We start from the raw sequence: 18,878 nt of genomic DNA on the forward strand, positions 1-18,878 counted from the left end.
TCCACTTGTGTACTCAGCAAAGATATGTGGGGTTTCACCAGAACATAACATATTCTTCTTTCATATCTGGCTCTTTGAACCACATGAAAGAAATGATAAGCCAAACCTAGGTTTTACAAAGAGAATAATTAGTCAAAATTTACACAAAGATGAAAGCTCAGCTCAACCAAAAAAATTCATTCTCAAGTTGCACAAAATGATATTGATCTTCTTATTGCTCCCCAAAGCTGTATACTTTACAGTTTACACACAATTATCACACCGGTTAATGTTATACAACGCAACCACTCATCCACTCCACACACCAAATATGCCAAAAAAAAAAAAATTGATGAAACCCCCAAAAAGATCACCAAAATATGTCAAAACCCCAGAAGAAAAAAAAGTGGGGAAGAGAGAAAAATGACCAAAACTCTATAGTGTCAAATCCTATCATATTCTTTGTGTTGAGAGAAAATAAAGCTAAGTGCTGCTGTACACGTTGGATACACATTTTTGATACATGCCTCGACTTGTTATGTAGACTTCCATCTGCCTTCTGGAACATCGTGTATGCATCTGAAATAGAGCAATTTACATACTAAGGAATGGGAGAAATCTATGTGGAGAAGGAACAAGAACAAGATACATGGATATATGTAGGCATGAGTAGGATGTTGATTAAAGAACTTACATTTGTGATGATTTTATGTACTTAAGCTGAAGTCTGATCCTTTCTAATCCCAATCTTCCGTAGTTCCGCTAGGTGAGAAGCGATCTCCTGAATGAACTTCAGTGCCTCCTCACCATATTTGAGAGAGGTAATTGCTTGTTCAAGAAATTCTAGGACTGCCTCAAGTGCCTTCAATCTCTTATTCAGATTGGAAGCCAGGACCGATAGAGATGCTAAATCATTCGCTTGACAGGGCTGGGGGATCTCGTGTGGTGAACTATGTCCTGACAATGCAGGCACTTCATGTTGCTTGGAAAAATCATTTTCTTCTTTCTTAATATTTTCTTGAGAGTGCTGTTCAGAATTCTGCAGATTTGACTTGCCAGCCCCATCTCCTCCGTTTTCAGAACAATTTCCTTTAGATGAATCCGTCTTTACCCCATTACTAGAAAACAAAGAAAGTGTCTTCTCCAACTTCTCTAAGCATTGCAAGATCTGTTTCTTCTCTACCTCAAAATCCTTCAGTGAGTTCTTTAAACTACCAGTTTTCTCATCACTGAGAATCATCCCCACTCCCCCATCTTCACTGTCTGTACAAGGCTTTCTAGCATCCGTATTTTTATGACTCTCTGCAAGGCTGCTAGGTACTGAATGATCAACCAAAATATCCCTAGCCTGCATATCAGAAGTTGTCTCTCCCAGACACTCTAGCATTGATTCATTTGGGTACTTAATCCTGTAAAATTCTAGCTCTGCTTCTAGATCTTGTACTTCCTTCTCCTTTTCAGCAAGAAGGTCATCTATCTTATGCAGTGCTTCATTATCATACTCAGCTTGCTCTTCCATCATTCTTAGGGACTGAAGTGCTTCCATATGAAGTGCCGCCTTCTCCTCTTGCAGCCTTGTAATCATGGCCATTGCTTGATCTGAAGAAATCGCAGAAGCATTTCTTTCTTCCTCCAACTCCTTGTACAAAGAACTCAAAAGTTTCTTGTCATGCTCAACCTGTCGTTTTAATCGATCAAGCATACTCTCACCCTCAATTTCACTGACAGTGCTCCCATCAATAGACAACCCAGACTCATTTCTTTCTAGTGAAATCCTCTGTTGACGTATCTGCATCCCCATAGTTTTCAGATCACCACTATTTGTTGGACTGATAATTTCATTTGTTGATTGCTCAATCCCTCGATTGGCAGACAATTGTGACAACAGGATCTTCAAATCTTCAGTAACTCTTGAAGAGTCCTTTCCAATCCATTGTTCCGCAAGTACACCTGGCAATTGTCTTCCTTGACTACCAACAACGATCTTATAAGCATCACCGAGATCTAAAACATTAACCACTTGCTGATCAGTGTTGCTTGAAACTGCGTTTGTTTCTAAACGTACTTCAGATGTTTTAAGTGGCCTGACAGCTCTCTTGTGAAATTCCCCAGATTCTGCTACATATGCTTGATCAATTTCACGAGTTCCTGTAACATCTACTGCAACCAGAGACAACCATGAAGACTGTCAGCATAGATGCTTTGTGAATATGATTTTTATACATAAAGAGAAATAAAACATTGAATAGAAGAGGTCAAAATCTAATGCAAAAGGACAAACTATAACGAGGAAACTGAGTTTGCACTCACAGCTTCTCTTTGATACTTCAACTGGGGCTTCCATTGCCTTTGATGATGGAGAGGCATTCTCAAGTAGTGGTTCAGATAAGGCATGATAATCAGGTGTTCTTCTAGCTTCTTTCAAGTTAAGTTCCTCCAATCCATGACCAATAGTAACTGCAGATGCTACAGATGTACTACCTAGGGACTCTATACGATCTATTTGTGCCTGTGATACCAAAAGTGAGGGCTTGGACACAGATGGTGGATCTGTTAGTACTTGAGGAATAACATGAGGCTCAACAGCTTGAGCAGAGGAATCTTCCTTGGGACCATCCATTTCATGAGTCAGAGAACCTGCATAATCATCATCAGAGAAATGAACTTCCGATTCAGTATCTGAAGTGACCTTAAGCTCTGTGTATCCAACATGAGATAAAGCATGAAGCCTAATATCTCTCACACGAGCAGATGTATTACCATGGGACTCCCTATTATCTAATGTCATCTCTGATGCTGAAACTAAAGTCTTGGACACTGAAGGTGGATCTATCAGAACCGGAGTAATAGTACGAGGTTCAACACCTTTTCCCTTTTCATGAATTGAAGCACTTGCATCCTCCCCGTCAGAAAAATGAACTTCTGATTCAGTGTCAGAACCTTTGAGCTCTGTGTATCCAACATGAGATAAAGGGAGCCCAGTATCTCTCAAATGAGAAGCTCTCAATGACTTAGATGATTTATCTTGTGCCTTCCTCAGTTCTTCAGGGTTTTGTCTAATAGCACCAGATAGGGGCTCAAGTTCAGCCTCAGACCCAAACAATTTAGAGTGAATCAACTTATGAGAATACCCCTCAGAAATTTGTGGCTCATTGCAACAAGAACAATGTGCTCTGCCGGAAAAGCAAAAATATTGGCCCCCAAGTACTGGGTCCTCAATCTCATGGTCAGCCTTAGAATTAGGAGCTTCCCCCAACTTGCCCACCAATAACCTGTATGTCTCAGCATTGGATCTATTAATGGTTGCATAAGAGAATAGGCAACTTTCACACATTCCATTAACATCTACAAGCTTGTTGTGTGCACGACAAAGAACTAAGGAGGAAATCTCTGACTTATGACTGCCGCAGATCAAGTCCCAATAATAACCTGGTTTTTCATTGCCCAAGACATGATCAAGTCTGGAGCACAGGAGGCATGGTGTTTGCAATCCCCAGTAATGAGCAAACTTCGTAATTACATATGAGAATATGGCATCCACAACCAGCATAAAAATCAGTAACCACTCGAGACTAGCTGACACCAATGCTGGACCCCAAGGAACTTTGTGATGATTAGTAGACATAGTCCCCGGGGCAGCCATGTGCCAGAGAACTTAGTAACTTCAAAAGGAGAAAATATGCTTGAAGACAACCTGCTAGTTCTTTTTATGAGGCACAGACGGGAGATTTTTATCCTGACTTTATTAAACCCTATACACAACAGAACCTGGGAAAGAAAAAATAAATTCTTGAAGAATAAGTAAGAATGTAGTCATGCACGTGAGGGTTGTACATGAAGAAATAACATTATCGAACTAAAAACAAACAACTCAAACAAAGTGAAATTGAATATGCAGAAGATTATGTCAAACTGAAATCAATACAATCTAAACTCATCCGAAAAACAGAACAGAGAAGTAAGTTACATTACCAAGTTCATACAAAATTAGTCAACACCCACGATCAAACTTGATCCACACATTATACCAGAAGCTCAAAAAGCAATACTTTTACAAGAAATACAACCCCATTTCTCATAGAACCCTAATCTGCTGAACCCCCCTAACATGCATACCAAAACAATATCTGATAAACCCAAGAACACCTCAGGGTCAACGCCATAGAAACCACACACATATAAACCATAAACCCTGACAAAGAAGCTAAACAAAAAGCCAACAAACCAGAGAAAACAACAAACTGAGAGACAACCCATCTTCAAAAATTCCAACATACGATCACTAAAGACAAAGACTCTTCCACATGAGCCAAAAAAAAAAAAAAAACCAGATTATTATCACAACAAAACAAAACCAGAATCCAAATTCCATTACTTGGATGATCTCAAATCTCCATCACAACACCTAATTCAATCTAAAACAGAAACCCAATTCACCAATTAGCAGAACCACCAATCAAAGATTAAAAATTTGCATTAATAAAAAAAAAATACAAGAACATAAAAAAAACCAGATTGACAAAAATAGAAACTGACCTGATCAAGAAACCCAGAAAGGAGTGGAAAGAGTGATTGAAACAATTGATGACAAAAACGAAGATGGAATAATAATTGGGTTTGGTGGAGATTGAAGAAGATCAAACAACAATGACAACAACAAAAGCCCAACCGAAAGGTTGAAGCTTTACAACATCATCGGCACGTTGTATTTCACATTTCAAAAGTTGGAGTTGAAATAAATGCCGACAAAGACCAAAAGGTCGGCTGTTGATAAAACGACAACGATTTGGGGCGGTGACTCCCATCTAAATAAAGCAAAAATGGAAGTTTAGTATGGACAGCCAATCCAATAGCACAGCGAAGATTCCCGGGAAATTTGGTGTTGGTTACTTGGTCTTGTTCTTCATTGGGCTTTGCTTTGTTTAGCACCATTTGGGCTTGCCAAGTCTCTAACCTTTTCCCTTAATTTTCCGACTAATGACCCGTTTACTTATGGCCCGTTTACTTGTGAAAAATGATGAGAAATGATGAATGAGAATAAAGTTTAGAAGTATCGGAATTTGATTAGGAAATTGAGGCACTAAAGGGTAAGAGAATGAGAGAAGTTTTTTATGTTTTGTTGAGAAGTTATTCTGATTCCATTTGTGTTGCTAAAAGTTTGAGAAATGATGCATTAGAATCGTTTTTCTAACTTTCACACTCATTTTTCATGATTTAGACATGTTATGAATACAAAATTGTTTTTGGGTATAATTGGGGTTAGGAAGAAACTGTGAACTTTAATCTTGGATACGAGTGTATAGTAGTCTACTATGAGCTACAAAACTTAAATGTTCATATTTATCTTTGATTCGAGCATATATTCGCAATGAAGTTTTATCTAATTCAATTCCTAATTCAAACATGTAGAATCCTCGAATCATACTATTTAAAAACACTTAATGCGATTATTAAAAGTAAACAATTTTTTTTATAATAATATTGTTCTCATATCATATTTTAACTTTTAAGAGTTCGAAATCAGAGTTTAAAATCTCAATCCAAACCCACTAAAAACATGACTAAAATCATCATGTCGAGATGGCCGGTCGACTTTGCCCGTTTCGGAGGTTCATTGTATCTAAAAGCAGAAGGTATCATTTGTACGGATTTTATTCCTCTTTTGGGTGGATACCTTTCTATACAAAAAAAATTAAAAAGTGAAGGAGAAAAACCAAACTAGGCAAAAACATGGGGCAAAACAGTAATTGGCCACAGAAATTCCCAATTTGCTTGACCTAAATACCCCTTTTTCTCTCAAAGCCCTCAGACCTGTATTTCCCTTCTCAACCCTCACATACTCTTGCCTCTTCTGCCCCTCTAATTCCAATCTCTCTCTCCGTCTCCTTCTTGCCCTTCACCGATTTTCCCAACCCCCCTTAACTCAATTACCCGCCAAAATTCCTCCACCTTCCCCTTTTCAAATTTCCCCTGTTTTCTTCTGCAACTAAAAAGTTCCCCCAATTCAAAGACCTCGACTTTCGACTCCGATCCGCCCTCTGCCGCTTTGGGACTTGGATTCCCGGAGTTTTGAGCGATACCCAGTTCGTCTCTTTTTGTGGGTTTGGTTGATTTGGGGGCGAATTTGTGGGATTCAATTGGGTATGGAGCTAGGGTTTCGAGGATTTCAGGTACCCAATTGGTTCACTATCACTGTTTCAAGGTTTTGGTTTGTGGGGTTTGTTTAATTTTTTTGTTTTGTTGCTGGGTGTGGTTTGGATCAGTTTTTTGATTGATTTGGTGGTTTTGATTTTGAGCCCTTTACTGGGATTGTCTACTGTTTTGTGTTGAATCAGCTTGTTTGGCTTCTAGTGTAAGTGTGAGGTTTGGTTTTGAATGGTGGGTAGGTCTTTGTTTTGCTCAAAGATTAGTGCTTTAGGTGCTTGGTTAAGATAGAGAGCCATGAAAGTAGATGTCTTGGTTGAAGTTTTGAAATTTGTTATCGTGGCGATTTGGTTTTGTGTAGAGTGAGCATGATGATTTGAACTCTCTGCGTTTTAGTGAATTAGTGTAGTCTTTGGTTACTTGGAGACTGAAAGCTTACTTGAGACGATGTTGATGGTAGTGGGTGGATAACATGAGTGGTGGCTTATGCTTTACTAGAGGCTCGAATGCGAAGATAAAATTCCAGTTTCCTTTCTTTTCAAATTGTTCTCATCAGAAGGACATGGTGGTTGTTTTCGATTATTGTTTTTGATTTTGGATATTCTGAGTTGATGAATCACTTTTTGTTGAACATTGTTGTGGATTTGTAAATGTGCACATTGTAATGTGAATGTGATCAAAGCAGCTGAAAATGGATTATCTAGACACTGTTCATGATTTCTAGCTTTGTTTATTTTTTTCTGGTATTATTATAATGGTTGGTTTAGTAATAGATATTCTCTTTTCATATTCCTCCGCCTGTTGGTATCCTTTTCTTTACAATCACATTGTTTCTGGTCAGGTTAGGCATTCCTATGTAAACTGGGTTGTTTGATAAGGGGAATGCAGAATTGAGAAGTGAACAGTTGTCTAAAATTGCAAAGGGTTTGTCTCGTTAAGTGTGTTTGTTATTATTTTTTCAATTGGACCTCTGATTTGTTTATCACTTTATCATTATTATTTCATTACATGGAGGTGTGTGTGCATTTTAGTGCTGATTGAGGCATTGGTTCTTATACTGACTGTAATTATTTTGCGTTGTAGGCGTGCTTTAATACAGTTTAGAAGGCAGTGTTTCCAAGTATTAACTGGTAGTTGCTTTGAGAGGCGGTGTTTTCTTCTTTGTTGATTGATTCCATCAATGGCTAGCCATGATTTGATACTTGGACAAAATCCCAATATAGCACTTGGGCAGAATCAGCAGATACTGGGCCACAACCATAGCCTAGGCACTCATGACCATCATCTGGGCTCAGCACAGGCTCATGAGCATCACTTGGATATGGGAGATAACAGACATGACCTGGGTTCAGACCATCCTCATGACCACGAGTTGGGTTTAGAACAGGACCATGACCAAGATGGAGATGATGTTCACAGCTACAGACATGAAAATGAGTTAGGTATGGATCGGAAACCTGATCTGGATGACCATGGATTGTCTCTTCCTCCTCAGAACCATGACTTGGTTTTGGGAGAGAATAATGAGCTGGCTGTCTCAGACGACCAAGAACTTGAAGGAAATATGGAACTGGCCTTGGATCAAAATCATGAAATGGGCATAGAATCCATGCATGATATGAGTATCCAGGACTCCCAGCTGGCACTTAGTCCCAATCCCGTACTTCAGGCTCGTATGGCTGTTGCAAATCCTCACTATGAGTTGGTAGTGGGGCAAGAGTTCCCTGATGTCAAGAGCTGCCGGAGAGCTTTGAGGGATACAGCTATTGCCTTACACTTTGAAATGCAGACTATTAAATCTGACAAGACTCGCTTCACTGCCAAGTGTGCCAGTGAGGGATGCCCATGGCGTATTCATGCTGCAAAGCTCCCAGGAGTTCCAACTTTCACAATCAGGACCATCCACGAGACTCATACATGTGGAGGAATTTATCATCTTGGTCATCAGCAAGCCTCCGTTCAATGGGTTGCAAATTCTGTGGAGCAACGGCTTAGAGAGAACCCTAATTACAAGCCAAAGGAGATACTGGAGGAAATTCACCGAGTTCATGGTATCACCTTATCCTACAAGCAAGCTTGGCGAGGCAAGGAGCGCATCATGGCAGCAATGCGTGGATCATTTGAAGAAGGGTATCGCTTGCTTCCAGAATATTGTGAACAGGTCAAACGAACAAACCCGGGGAGTATTGCATCTGTTTATGGAAACCCGAGTGATAACTGCTTCCAGCGTCTCTTTATATCATTTCAGGCATCAATTTATGGTTTCCTAAATGCTTGTCGGCCCCTCCTTGGGCTTGATAGGACATATCTGAAAAGTAAGTATCTGGGTACTTTGCTTCTTGCTACTGGTTTCGATGGAGATGGTGCTCTATTTCCTCTGGCATTTGGGGTGGTGGATGAGGAGAGTGATGATAATTGGATGTGGTTTCTTTCTGAGCTTCATAATCTGCTTGAGCTTAATTCGGAAAACATGCCTAGGCTTACAATTTTGTCAGACAGGCAGAAGGGCATTGTAGATGGAGTTGAAGTAAATTTTCCTACTGCTTTTCATGGATTTTGCATGCGTCACCTGAGTGATAGCTTTCGTAAGGAGTTTAATAATACAATGCTCGTTAATCTTTTATGGGAAGCTGCTCATGCTCTCACTGTAATTGAATTTGAAGCAAAAGTTTTAGAGATAGAAGAGATATCTCAAGATGCTGCATATTGGATCAGACGGATTCCACCTCGCTTATGGGCAACTGCTTATTTTGAGGGAACACGTTTTGGGCATTTGACAGCCAATATAGTTGAATCTTTAAATACTTGGATATTGGAGGCCTCTGGGCTTCCAATAATTCAGATGATGGAGTGCATCAGAAGGCAGCTAATGACTTGGTTCAATGAACGTCGAGAGACCAGTATGCAATGGACATCGATTCTTGTTCCTTCCGCAGAGAGGCGTGTTGCGGAGGCTCTTGAGCGTGGGCGCACTTATCAGGTACTTCGTGCTAATGAAGCTGAATTTGAAGTGATATCTCATGAAGGGACAAATATAGTGGACATTCGAAACCGTTGCTGCCTTTGTCGTGGCTGGCAGCTTTATGGTCTGCCATGTGCCCATGCTGTTGCAGCACTTTTATCTTGCAGGCAGCAAGTCCATCGATTTACTGAGAGCTGCTTCACAGTTGCAACCTATCGGAAGACATACTCACAAACAATACATCCAATTCCAGATAAATCCCTATGGGCAGAGGCATCAAGGATTGAGGGAGAAGATCCCAATGCAAGCAATGCTCTTTCTGAGGTTCTAATCAACCCTCCCAAGTCACTCCGGCCACCAGGTCGACCAAGAAAGAAGCGTGTTCGAGCAGAGGACCGTGGCCGAGTGAAGCGAGTTGTGCATTGTAGTCGCTGCAACCAAACAGGCCACTTCAGAACCACATGTGCAGCCCCCATATAGATGGTTTGGTAAGCAATTTGGGTGTGTCCCTCTGTGCAAAAGAAATTTTCTAAGTAGTCTTTGTTAGTTAGATTGTCTAGTGCATGCTGATGCTGTATTAGTAGAGAATCCTATTATGTGTATCAAGCTATAGTCTGCTATCCCCCTTTATGAATGTTATGAGCACCAATTATTTATTCAATTTCGAGGGTGAGATTTGTGATTGTAGCATTCAACTTTTAGAAGGAAATTGATAAGATTTGCAGTATTGAAATTAGAATATAGTTGGACTAGACCTGAAAATAATTTTTTTTTTTTTATCAAGAAGAACTCTATTAATAATGAATTGCTTACAACGAATTTGAGACAATATCTCTTATACAGAAATGACCACTAGATCTGAAAATAATTTGATGGTAAATTATTTTAATAAAAAATAAATAAATAAAATTATCCTCTTGCGCAAAATCCTTGGCTTATTTATCCTTTTGTGCAATCTGCTGGCTTGAATGAGACTGTCATTTTTTCAAGGTCATAACCGATCAAGAAATTTGACTGAGCAAAGTTTCCGATAATACCACCATCACTAGCAACACCTTGCATTGCGAAGCAGAAAACCCCATCTTTTGGCGGAATGAAGGTCTGTGTTGGTGTTAACACCGCATTAGCACCACCCTTAAAATGCATTGTCAATATTGGCCCTTCGAGAGTTCGAGATTAATTTGAGTCTTGTAGCACAGCTGAGATCCCAAACTCGGGTCACCTACAATGGGTGCCATTGCAATCTGGTTCTTTACTTCTGTCGCCAACCGGTCGTAGAAATCTTGTGGGATTATTGTTGGCGGTGTTCCTGAGTCCAAGAACATGTTGCCTTCTAAAACTTGACCTGAGGAACTAGAAGGCATAAGCTTATCTCTTACACTTATTCCTTCTAGTGTCACAAAATATGAGGTCTTGTCTTGATTATTCCTTTTATATTGAAGATTTTTCCTTTTATATTTACTAAGGTTTGGTTTTGATTATTCTTTTTAGGTAAGGTATTCTTGATTATGGATTTGTAAACCCTATGGGCTATGGATTTGTATTCTTGGCGTTCTGGGTATTCCTGGTATTCTTGCTATTTTGGAGTTAGAAAACCCTATGCCTAAGCTGATAATAACCACAGGCATTGTGTGCCTATTTAATGAACCTTCGGGGTGCTTGTCAAGGACTTTCGACTTTGAGTACTCTTAGAAACATAGCAAATTAAGCCATCGTTTGGATGTTCATGCTCGATCAATTACTCTATTTTTTTGACCTAGCTATTAATTTTAAACCTTGCCATGTGAAACATATTTTCTAACTGTTTCACAGTTCACACACAAGGAAGCTTCAGATCGGTGGAGGGAGGAGGAAGAAGAAAACAAGCACCATGAGCAACGAGATAAGGTTTCAGTTGACAGAATCAGCGGCCTCCCAGATCGGTGCATTTATGAGGAGGAAGAGATCAAGCACCATGAGAAGAGAAACAGTACTGATTTAGCTGACAGAATCAGTACGTGATCTCCCAGATGATATTTTGCTTCTCATACTCTCATTCCTGCCTTTCAAATCCATCGGCCAATCCAGTGTGTTATCTCGAAGATGGAGTCATGTATGGTCTTCCTATCCCATCTTTGACTTCCACAACATCTTTACTGGTAATGAAGCTCTTCATCACCAGACAAGAGCAAGGATCATAAACACAGTATTGGCTCGCCACGACAAAAACTATAATATAATGTGTTCACGCCTCAATATTCTCTTCCCAAGCGGCAGTTTAGGTCAATTTCGAAGAGTTGGGGAAGATCCAAACGATTCTTGTTTTGGTAGGGTTGAGGAGCTAGTACTGGACATCTCCTTGAGTAGTGAAAACACATCTGTTTTGCCCCGATGTCAACTTAAGTGCCAATCATTAAGGAGTAGTACGTAGCTGTGGGAATTCGAAGGCATGGCTAGGGTTTACCTCTTCTTATGTCGTTTGGTCTTTATCTCCTTTCACTTCAATCCTTGTCTCTAACTCGTATGGATTTCTTGGATAGTAGTCATAGTACTGGTGCTTTGGGGGTGGATTTATTTTCTGGTTATTCATTCCCTTGTCTCAAAAAATTGAATATAAAGAGGTGCAGAGGAATGAGTGATCTCAAAATTTCTTGTCGAAACCTAAAAGATATACGTGTTTTTGATATGGGTTTAAAGAGTATGGACATCTCCGGAATGAGATTAGAGGGTATAGACATCTCGTTTTGTTTTGCAAATTGCATCAATGGAAGTTGGGTCAACATTTTCGGCCCGAATCTAAAATCCTTTGCTTGGATGGGTAATGGCATTACTGACAAGTTTTCGATCCGGAGCTTTCCTGCGCTCAAAAGGTCTAATTTTTTTTTTGCCCCACATTAGTGACATTACCACGACGAAGATTTCTAATAACAGTGTTGTCGATCTTTTTTCCTCTTCATCCCAAGTTGAAGAACTCACAATAGATTCTGATTTCCTCCGGATTCCATCAAAAATTTATTTTGAATTGGGTGGTCTGCCATTCTCATTCATGAAACTTAAGACCTTGGTAATTTTTCTCGGAGAAAGATATATCCCGGCCTGGGTATTTAAGAGCTCTCCTATAGTCCACAACCTCAGGATTAATCTTTGGATGTACACTTATGAAGAAAATGATGAGTGGAACGACTTGGATGACGCCAACTGCACTGAAGAGCAATACTGGGAGACTCCAGCTCGATATTTGAGCCCCTTTCTTAGTCACCTAAAGGTGGTCGACATTAACCTTGGCAACATGATCCCTGAGAATGCACAGTTTTTCCTTAAATATGGAAGAGGCTTGCAAAAAGTGATTCTTAGATTTCGTAGGGGAAAAAGTACTCTACCTCCCAATTTGCTGAAGGATACCATTGCTTTAATGGAGGGTATCCCCCGGGCATCTGCCGATGTTGAAATCTCAACTTCTTGTTATTGAAGCTACTGGAAAGTTTTCTTTAAGGTACGTATCATGGTAGACATGTACTTTGATCTGATTAGATGTGAAAATGAGAACTAAATTGCTAGCTGGATGTAGAGTATTCTTTTCTTAATATAGAATTATAGATTATACTTCAATTCCATTGTTGTGAAATATTCTTAAGTTGTGAACAGATTTTTACGATTCAAACTTAACTAGTGGCATGGATTTAATTTGTTTCAAATGTTGTCAGTCATTTAGTGTTCTAGTTTATTGTCAAAGATCTACTTCAATTAATCTTCCGGCTAACAATGATATCTACTTAACCTAATTGATAATGGAACTTAATTGACTCTAGATTTTCCTTCTTCAGCTTGAAGCATCATATAGACTGGCAACATATAAATGCTGTTTGCCATATGTAATTGACCAAATAGTATTTGCCTGCATTAGAAAAATAAGAAAACAGAAATATACATATAAAAAAATGCACAAAGGTTAAGAACAATATATATATATATATATATATATATATATGAAAATGTAAATATTTGGCCAACCACATCGTAATACATGACCTCAGAAAACATTAATTAAGATAATTGAGCTTAATACCTTTGCTAAGATCCATATTTAGTACATCAACATTGATCATAGCATTATTTCATCCACATATTTCACTGAGGCTCAACTACCTGGCTTCTCCTGCTTGCTCTCTTTAAAATTCTTTCTGCTTGCACTTCTGGTTGTCTGTCTGATCTTAATCTTGACGCGTTTAATATAGTCTGAAAAAGCATCTTTAGTATGATCTTCATGCTGGTCATCTTCTTTGGAGTTGGAGGCATTCTGCTTATTCCCACCACCAACGTTCATCGTCATGGTCCTGATTTTAACCTTTGCTCGGCTAATGTAGTCAGAAAATCGATCATCGGTACCTAGTCCTGACTTTTGAGCCCCTTGCGTACCATGTAGCTGGGAAGCGTGATGTTGTCTCTTGTCAGTAGTGAACTGTTTTGCATTAGCTCCTTGGGAATTGTCAACTATTCTGTTTTGATTGTGGTCATGATGAGCTTTGTCAGCATGATCATGAGTCGGTAGTGAAGGTTTTGAGTGTTGTTGGGGGTGTGAGATGTGTTGATCATGATTTGCTTGGCAAGTACAGCAGCAACATGTAAATGCACCGAAAATTTTCGAACACGTTGCCATTGAAGTTTGGGAGAGATAAGAAGGAAAGTTAGTTCTTGTATGGGAAGAAGAAGGGGGTATTTATTATGGAAACGAGAGTAGAACGATTAGAAAAGAAAAGTTCCAGCTTCTATTATTTTCTTTCTTTGCTTGAGTGGAATGTAAGAAAGAAACTAGAGAAAAAATTTCAATAAGATTCTTTATAAAGTACTCTTTTTCTTATTTTCCAAGTGATGTGATGTTTGGGATCATATTCCCTCTTGATCTGTCCTTATTTCTTCGCTAAATAGAATTCAACAAGCATAAATACTTCAAACAGCACACTTGATGCTTTCCACCACTTTATACAACATGCATGCCAGCTTAGTTATATAAACCAACTAATTATATAAGAGCAGGAATGATAATTACTTTTGAAAGTTTGGAAGAATCATTACTTTTCTGGTGAAGGCAACCTTTTAAACTCCATTATATATAGCCAACAATATATGTTGTAATTATAGAATGGATATATGTATTTCCCAACCAAAGCAACTGATCAATATGTCAACAACTTTAGAAATCAGTCTTAGGAGTGCAACCCTGTTCGCATCCTAATATAGGATTGAAGTAGAACTTGAGTCCTAATTGAAGATACAGATCTTTGATGATGTTATGATTGATTCAATTTGCCAAACCATCCAAAGTAAAATCATCACAAATAACACAACATCTATTGACGCAGTAAAACCCTCCAAAGAGGTAAACAACTGCGGACACTATGCCGGTGAACAATCCACTATATGAATATGAAAGTACATAAAGATCTTACACAACTCATCTACTAGAACCAATCTAGTGGGCAACGGTGTCTCCTCGTCTTTGCTACTTCCAAATCAGCGACCTTGTTCTCCTTTGTCAATCTTGAGATGGCACAACTCTCATCTCTCGGTTGTCAATCACCTCAAGGCACAAATCATGCATGAACTGCCAACACACATGAAGCATAAAACCAGAAAACTTTTTGATAGAAAAAGTTTGAGATTTGATAATCCTTCAAGAGCTAAACAAGGAACAGCTCATGAAGAATTCTCAACAACAATTTTGGCTCAATACTTTCTGAGGATGAAAGATCAGAAAGCTCTTTATAAACGTAGCAGTAATATGTTTTCTGTTTTGGTGCACGAGCCTTAACAACGTGAAAAACACATATATATATATAAGATATGAATGAACTAGGGTCTCCTAGGGTTTCTACTACGGAAAGGCTTTTCAAAAGAGGTTTTTATCCATGGATTAAAATCAGACGTTTGAAAGGAAAAGCCCATAAACCAAATTAAGAAAGTTTGAATGCTTTGGATAAAACTTTCCAAAAATTCTCATATCGATCAGTACATTAGGATTGAAAAGATTTTCGCATCCTATAATAGGATTCAAAGGCAAGTTCAATCCTAACCACTTTACAAGCATGCACATGTATGCAAGACATACCTGATTGATGAGAGTAGTACATGAAGCTTGAAGCATTCCATTCTTTCAAGGATCCAAGAGTAGAAAGCTATTACAAGAAACATGACTCTTGGTTGTTGCGCTTAGGAAATGCCAATCAAAATAAACATTGCACTAACAATCTCCCTCTTTGGCATTTCCTAGGCAAAACAACATATACATTTAATCATACACAATAGTTGATCCTATACTACCATGACCCAAGAAATATGAACTTCCAAGTTGTAATCTGTACACAAGAAACATAACACCCGTGAAGAACAAGTATGGTTGAAGTAATGTAAGCATAAGCATATGGAACATTAAGAATAAGCATAAGCATATGGAACATTAAGAAAATTAAACTTCCAATCTCTCCCCCTTTTTGCCTGGAAAAGACAAAGGGACCAAAGCATATTGTGCATAAGATTTCACTCCTCCTAAATTCAATACTCATGTATTGGTAGCAGCGGAAACAAACATTAATCAGGGGGCTAGGAATAAAATGTCAAACTAATCCTGCAATAGAATTGAACCTTCAAACACTCTTGAATATCAGTATGTTATGACAAATTTCAAAAGATCAAGAAGAATAGTGTATATGTTTGAACCAAGGTAACCTGCACTTTGTGAGTTTTCAATTAATATGACTTTGTCACGGGGTGACTTATATTCGTTTCTTTTGGGAAAAGAATGTGCTGTTTTGGGAAAATAGGGTATGTTTTCCTTATTCTCGAGTCGAAAGGTTTTCCTCGTGTTTGGCGTGAGTTGTGCTGGCTTTTATCCCGTGATATTGTGTGAGTTGTTTTGAGTTACTCATACGGGCTTGCAAAAGCTTACCGGGTTTGTTGTGTGGCAACCCGGTACACCATTCCAACGGTGTAGGGGTTATTTTTGCAGGTCAGGTTGATCGTGGCTGATGCTGAGGTAGCGTGCTTACAGCTTAACGGTAGTAAGTCAATTTTGTGACCTTACCGTCATGGAGACTTCCGTTGTAGTGAGCTCTGAGGAGCATTTACGTTTATCTTGTTGTTGACAATTTAATTCGTAAGCTTGTGTAATATATAACTCTTTGGAACGAGTGTATATTAACTTTGAGGGTTCAGGGCATCAATATGTGTGTAAGTTTAAGGGAAAAAGATTTCAGGTACTTTGTATTGATGACTGGACGTTCACGCATATATAATTATGAGGTTATATATATCGATTTTCATGTGTGTAAAATCAGGGGCGTGACAGTAGCAGACACAATTAAGAAGAACCAAGCAAAGATGATGCATGAGACAGACCATTACCACACACAGAGCAATCAAGCAGAGCTTTTCCAAGATAACATCAACACGAACACTTCTCAAGAGCATCAACCAGCAGATTTGAAAGAGAGCTCTCAGTAACGAAACACTATTTATTTCAAAACCAAATTGAGTTAGGGTACTAAAAGTGCTATGCTGAAAAGTGAACCCAGATCATCAGAGGCTTTAGAGAGAGTATCACAAAGAGGCACAATATACATATAAATGGAGACATGATCTATGAGGGCACATTGAGCGTTGAGCAACTTATATACATTTTTTTTTGTTGCAACCCCCTGCTTTCCTTTTTATTTTAACAGAAAGATCATAAGTCAAACCATCCCCGTTTCGACCTGAAACACACTAGCTTTACAAGGCAGGTGTCCCATCTACATTTGGAGATAGCCTGACTTGCCTAGATCACCACCGTTTTGACCTGAAACACCCTAGCTTTACAAGGTAGGTGTCCCATCTACATTTGGTGGTAGACTGGATGTCTCCTTAAAGAACAACTGGTGCCATTACAAGAGTGATAACTCGGTCTGCATACCCCACTCAAAATCTTAGGTGTGCAAGTGCAAGAGACAAAGCAAGGCTTCAGTTGCCGTAAACACAAGAAGGAAGGGAAAAGAATAGGGTTTAATTCTGGACCTTTAAACACTCAAAAAGCAAGAAAAGATCACTGCAGGAGAAGGCCAAGTGATGTAACTAAATCTCAGTTCATGAGTTGCTCTTGAGGTGATAATGTACTACAATGCACATGTTAGGATTGCAACAGAACACGCATCCTAAACTAGGATTGAAATAAACCTGGAATCCTAAATGCAGAAAATGCAACAAATATGCAGATAGTCAAGTAACTCGAAACTAAATGAGGACAACAGTAATCAAATCTATACTACATGTAAACACACAGCTGCTACAAGCACAAGTTAAAAACTGGGAACCAACTTAGATCACAAATTCTAATGAATCGCTTAAGATTGTCAATACATACTTAATCCAAGGGCATTAAAAGTTGGCATTCATTTAATATGAACTCAAGTGCAAGGGAACTTCTTTCAGCACCATTTAAAACACCACATGATATGTTCATATTATTAACCTTACCTGTCAACTTACCACAAGATAGATCAGATTAACCTGATTCACACATTCAGTAACACCATTGTGAAATTTTTCAAGGCATTGAGTTGTTGATGCCAAAGTTCCAGACCAAATTTTTTTTGTTTTAAACCTCGGCAACCTAGCTTTCTTTGGAAATTGAGCATCCAAACATCCATCCATTAATCCTGCAACTCAGCACTCTCAAACAGAAATACCCGTGAGGCGTGGTATGGTATGATATAAAATCAAAGCATACACTTCAGTTTTTCCCTTTTTTTTATTATATTTTTTTTTTTTTGAATAAAGACCAAACAAAAACAAACCTAAAAAGAGAAAAGAACATCGTATAGAGAAATGCAAAAATAATCACACAACTACTAGAACCTTAGGATTGAAAAGAACATTCAGTCCTAACAAACCAGAACACTCTAATGATAAGAAAAACTAATGTAAACAGAAAGACACTACTCCCCCTATATATGTGCTTATGATGGAAAAATCATGCTATTGGCAACCAAGAATATATTTTTCACAAGCACATATTGGAGGAGTTCACTTACCTGTATGTGGAAGCTTAGAAAGATGAGGCTCTTTTCGTATCCAGACTTGCTTCATCTTGGGCATAGGTGAGAATGGAACTGAAACAAATCTTGCTATCTTGTTTACTTCTTTCAAAAGAAATTCCAGCTTTTCTTGAAGATATTCTTTCTTTTTGTTCACGAGTGGTTTCTTGTCACTCCAAGAATTTTTTCTTAGTTGATTGCACCTCGGTCTTATATGCCCTCGCTTTCCACAATGATGACACACAGGCACAAAACTCTTCAACATTGGTCTTGGTTCTTCAAGCACAGGGAAAGTAGATTGTGATGAGGAATGATCAGAGCTTTTTACAAACTTGGTGACATGCTCTCCTTTGGATGAACTTTCAGCATCATATCCCAGGCCATGTTTATCTCCAAATTTTTTACCAATCATTAGAATATTTTCCAACTTTTCACCACTTGAAGAATCACATCCAGCCTTGGTTTTCATTTGCTCAAGCTCATATAACAGACAAGCCTTTTCAGTTTTAAGCTCCTCAACTTTGTCACATCTCTCTTGGTACTTTTGTTGAAGGGACTGAAAGTCCTCCACAAGAGATCGACTTTCTTACTGCATCACCTACCTTCAATTGGGATTGAAATCCAGCTTCAGTCCTACTAACATTAGTCTTCAAGTTCTCAACTTCATTACTCAACTCGAAATTTCTTTTCTTCAATTCTTTTGAAGCCTCAGACAACATGATATATTGTTGCATTACTTCCTCAAGATC

The 18,878-nt window shown here is 38.7% G+C and overlaps 2 protein-coding genes across 4 annotated transcripts; one reads left to right on the forward strand and one right to left on the reverse strand.

Annotated features, from left to right (window-relative positions):
* Window positions 1-159: 159 nt before the first annotated feature.
* On the reverse strand, window positions 160-4,755 carry LOC112193540 (myosin-binding protein 1). 2 transcript variants are annotated; one of them, XM_024333724.2, is made up of 5 exons: window positions 4,516-4,754; window positions 2,740-3,747; window positions 2,290-2,616; window positions 674-2,139; window positions 160-558 (listed from the first exon to the last, which is right to left on the reverse strand). In XM_024333724.2, the coding sequence occupies exons 2-4, from the start codon at window positions 3,620-3,622 to the stop codon at window positions 695-697; spliced, it is 2,655 nt and encodes an 884-aa protein (XP_024189492.1). In that variant the 5' UTR covers window positions 3,623-3,747; window positions 4,516-4,754; the 3' UTR covers window positions 160-558; window positions 674-694. The 2 variants fall into 2 exon arrangements, with proteins under 2 accessions (XP_024189492.1, XP_024189491.1); XM_024333723.2 differs by having other exon boundaries at window positions 2,290-3,747; window positions 4,516-4,755.
* A 1,021-nt stretch (window positions 4,756-5,776) lies between these two features.
* On the forward strand, window positions 5,777-9,824 carry LOC112192633. 2 transcript variants are annotated; one of them, XM_024332442.2, is made up of 3 exons: window positions 5,777-6,149; window positions 6,965-7,047; window positions 7,207-9,824. In XM_024332442.2, exon 3 carries the CDS (start codon window positions 7,304-7,306, stop codon window positions 9,563-9,565), a length of 2,262 nt encoding a protein of 753 aa, XP_024188210.1. In that variant the 5' UTR covers window positions 5,777-6,149; window positions 6,965-7,047; window positions 7,207-7,303; the 3' UTR covers window positions 9,566-9,824. The 2 variants fall into 2 exon arrangements, with proteins under 2 accessions (XP_024188210.1, XP_024188209.1); XM_024332441.2 differs by lacking the exon at window positions 6,965-7,047.
* The last annotated feature ends 9,054 nt before the right edge of the window (window positions 9,825-18,878 follow it).

This window comes from Rosa chinensis, chromosome 3, assembly GCF_002994745.2.
Source record: "Rosa chinensis cultivar Old Blush chromosome 3, RchiOBHm-V2, whole genome shotgun sequence".
NCBI lineage: Eukaryota > Viridiplantae > Streptophyta > Magnoliopsida > Rosales > Rosaceae > Rosa > Rosa chinensis.

Excerpts from the sequence above, each read along its gene's own strand:
- LOC112193540 (XM_024333723.2), bottom strand. The coding sequence starts at position 3,622 with ATGGCTGCCCCGGGGACTATGTCTACTAATCATCACAAAGTTCCTTGG. Across the intron at positions 2,140-2,289 it reads TGAAGTATCAAAGAGAAGCT|TAGATGTTACAGGAACTCGT; the intron begins GTGAGTGCAAAC and ends CTCTGGTTGCAG.
- LOC112192633 (XM_024332442.2), top strand. The coding sequence starts at position 7,304 with ATGGCTAGCCATGATTTGATACTTGGACAAAATCCCAATATAGCACTT.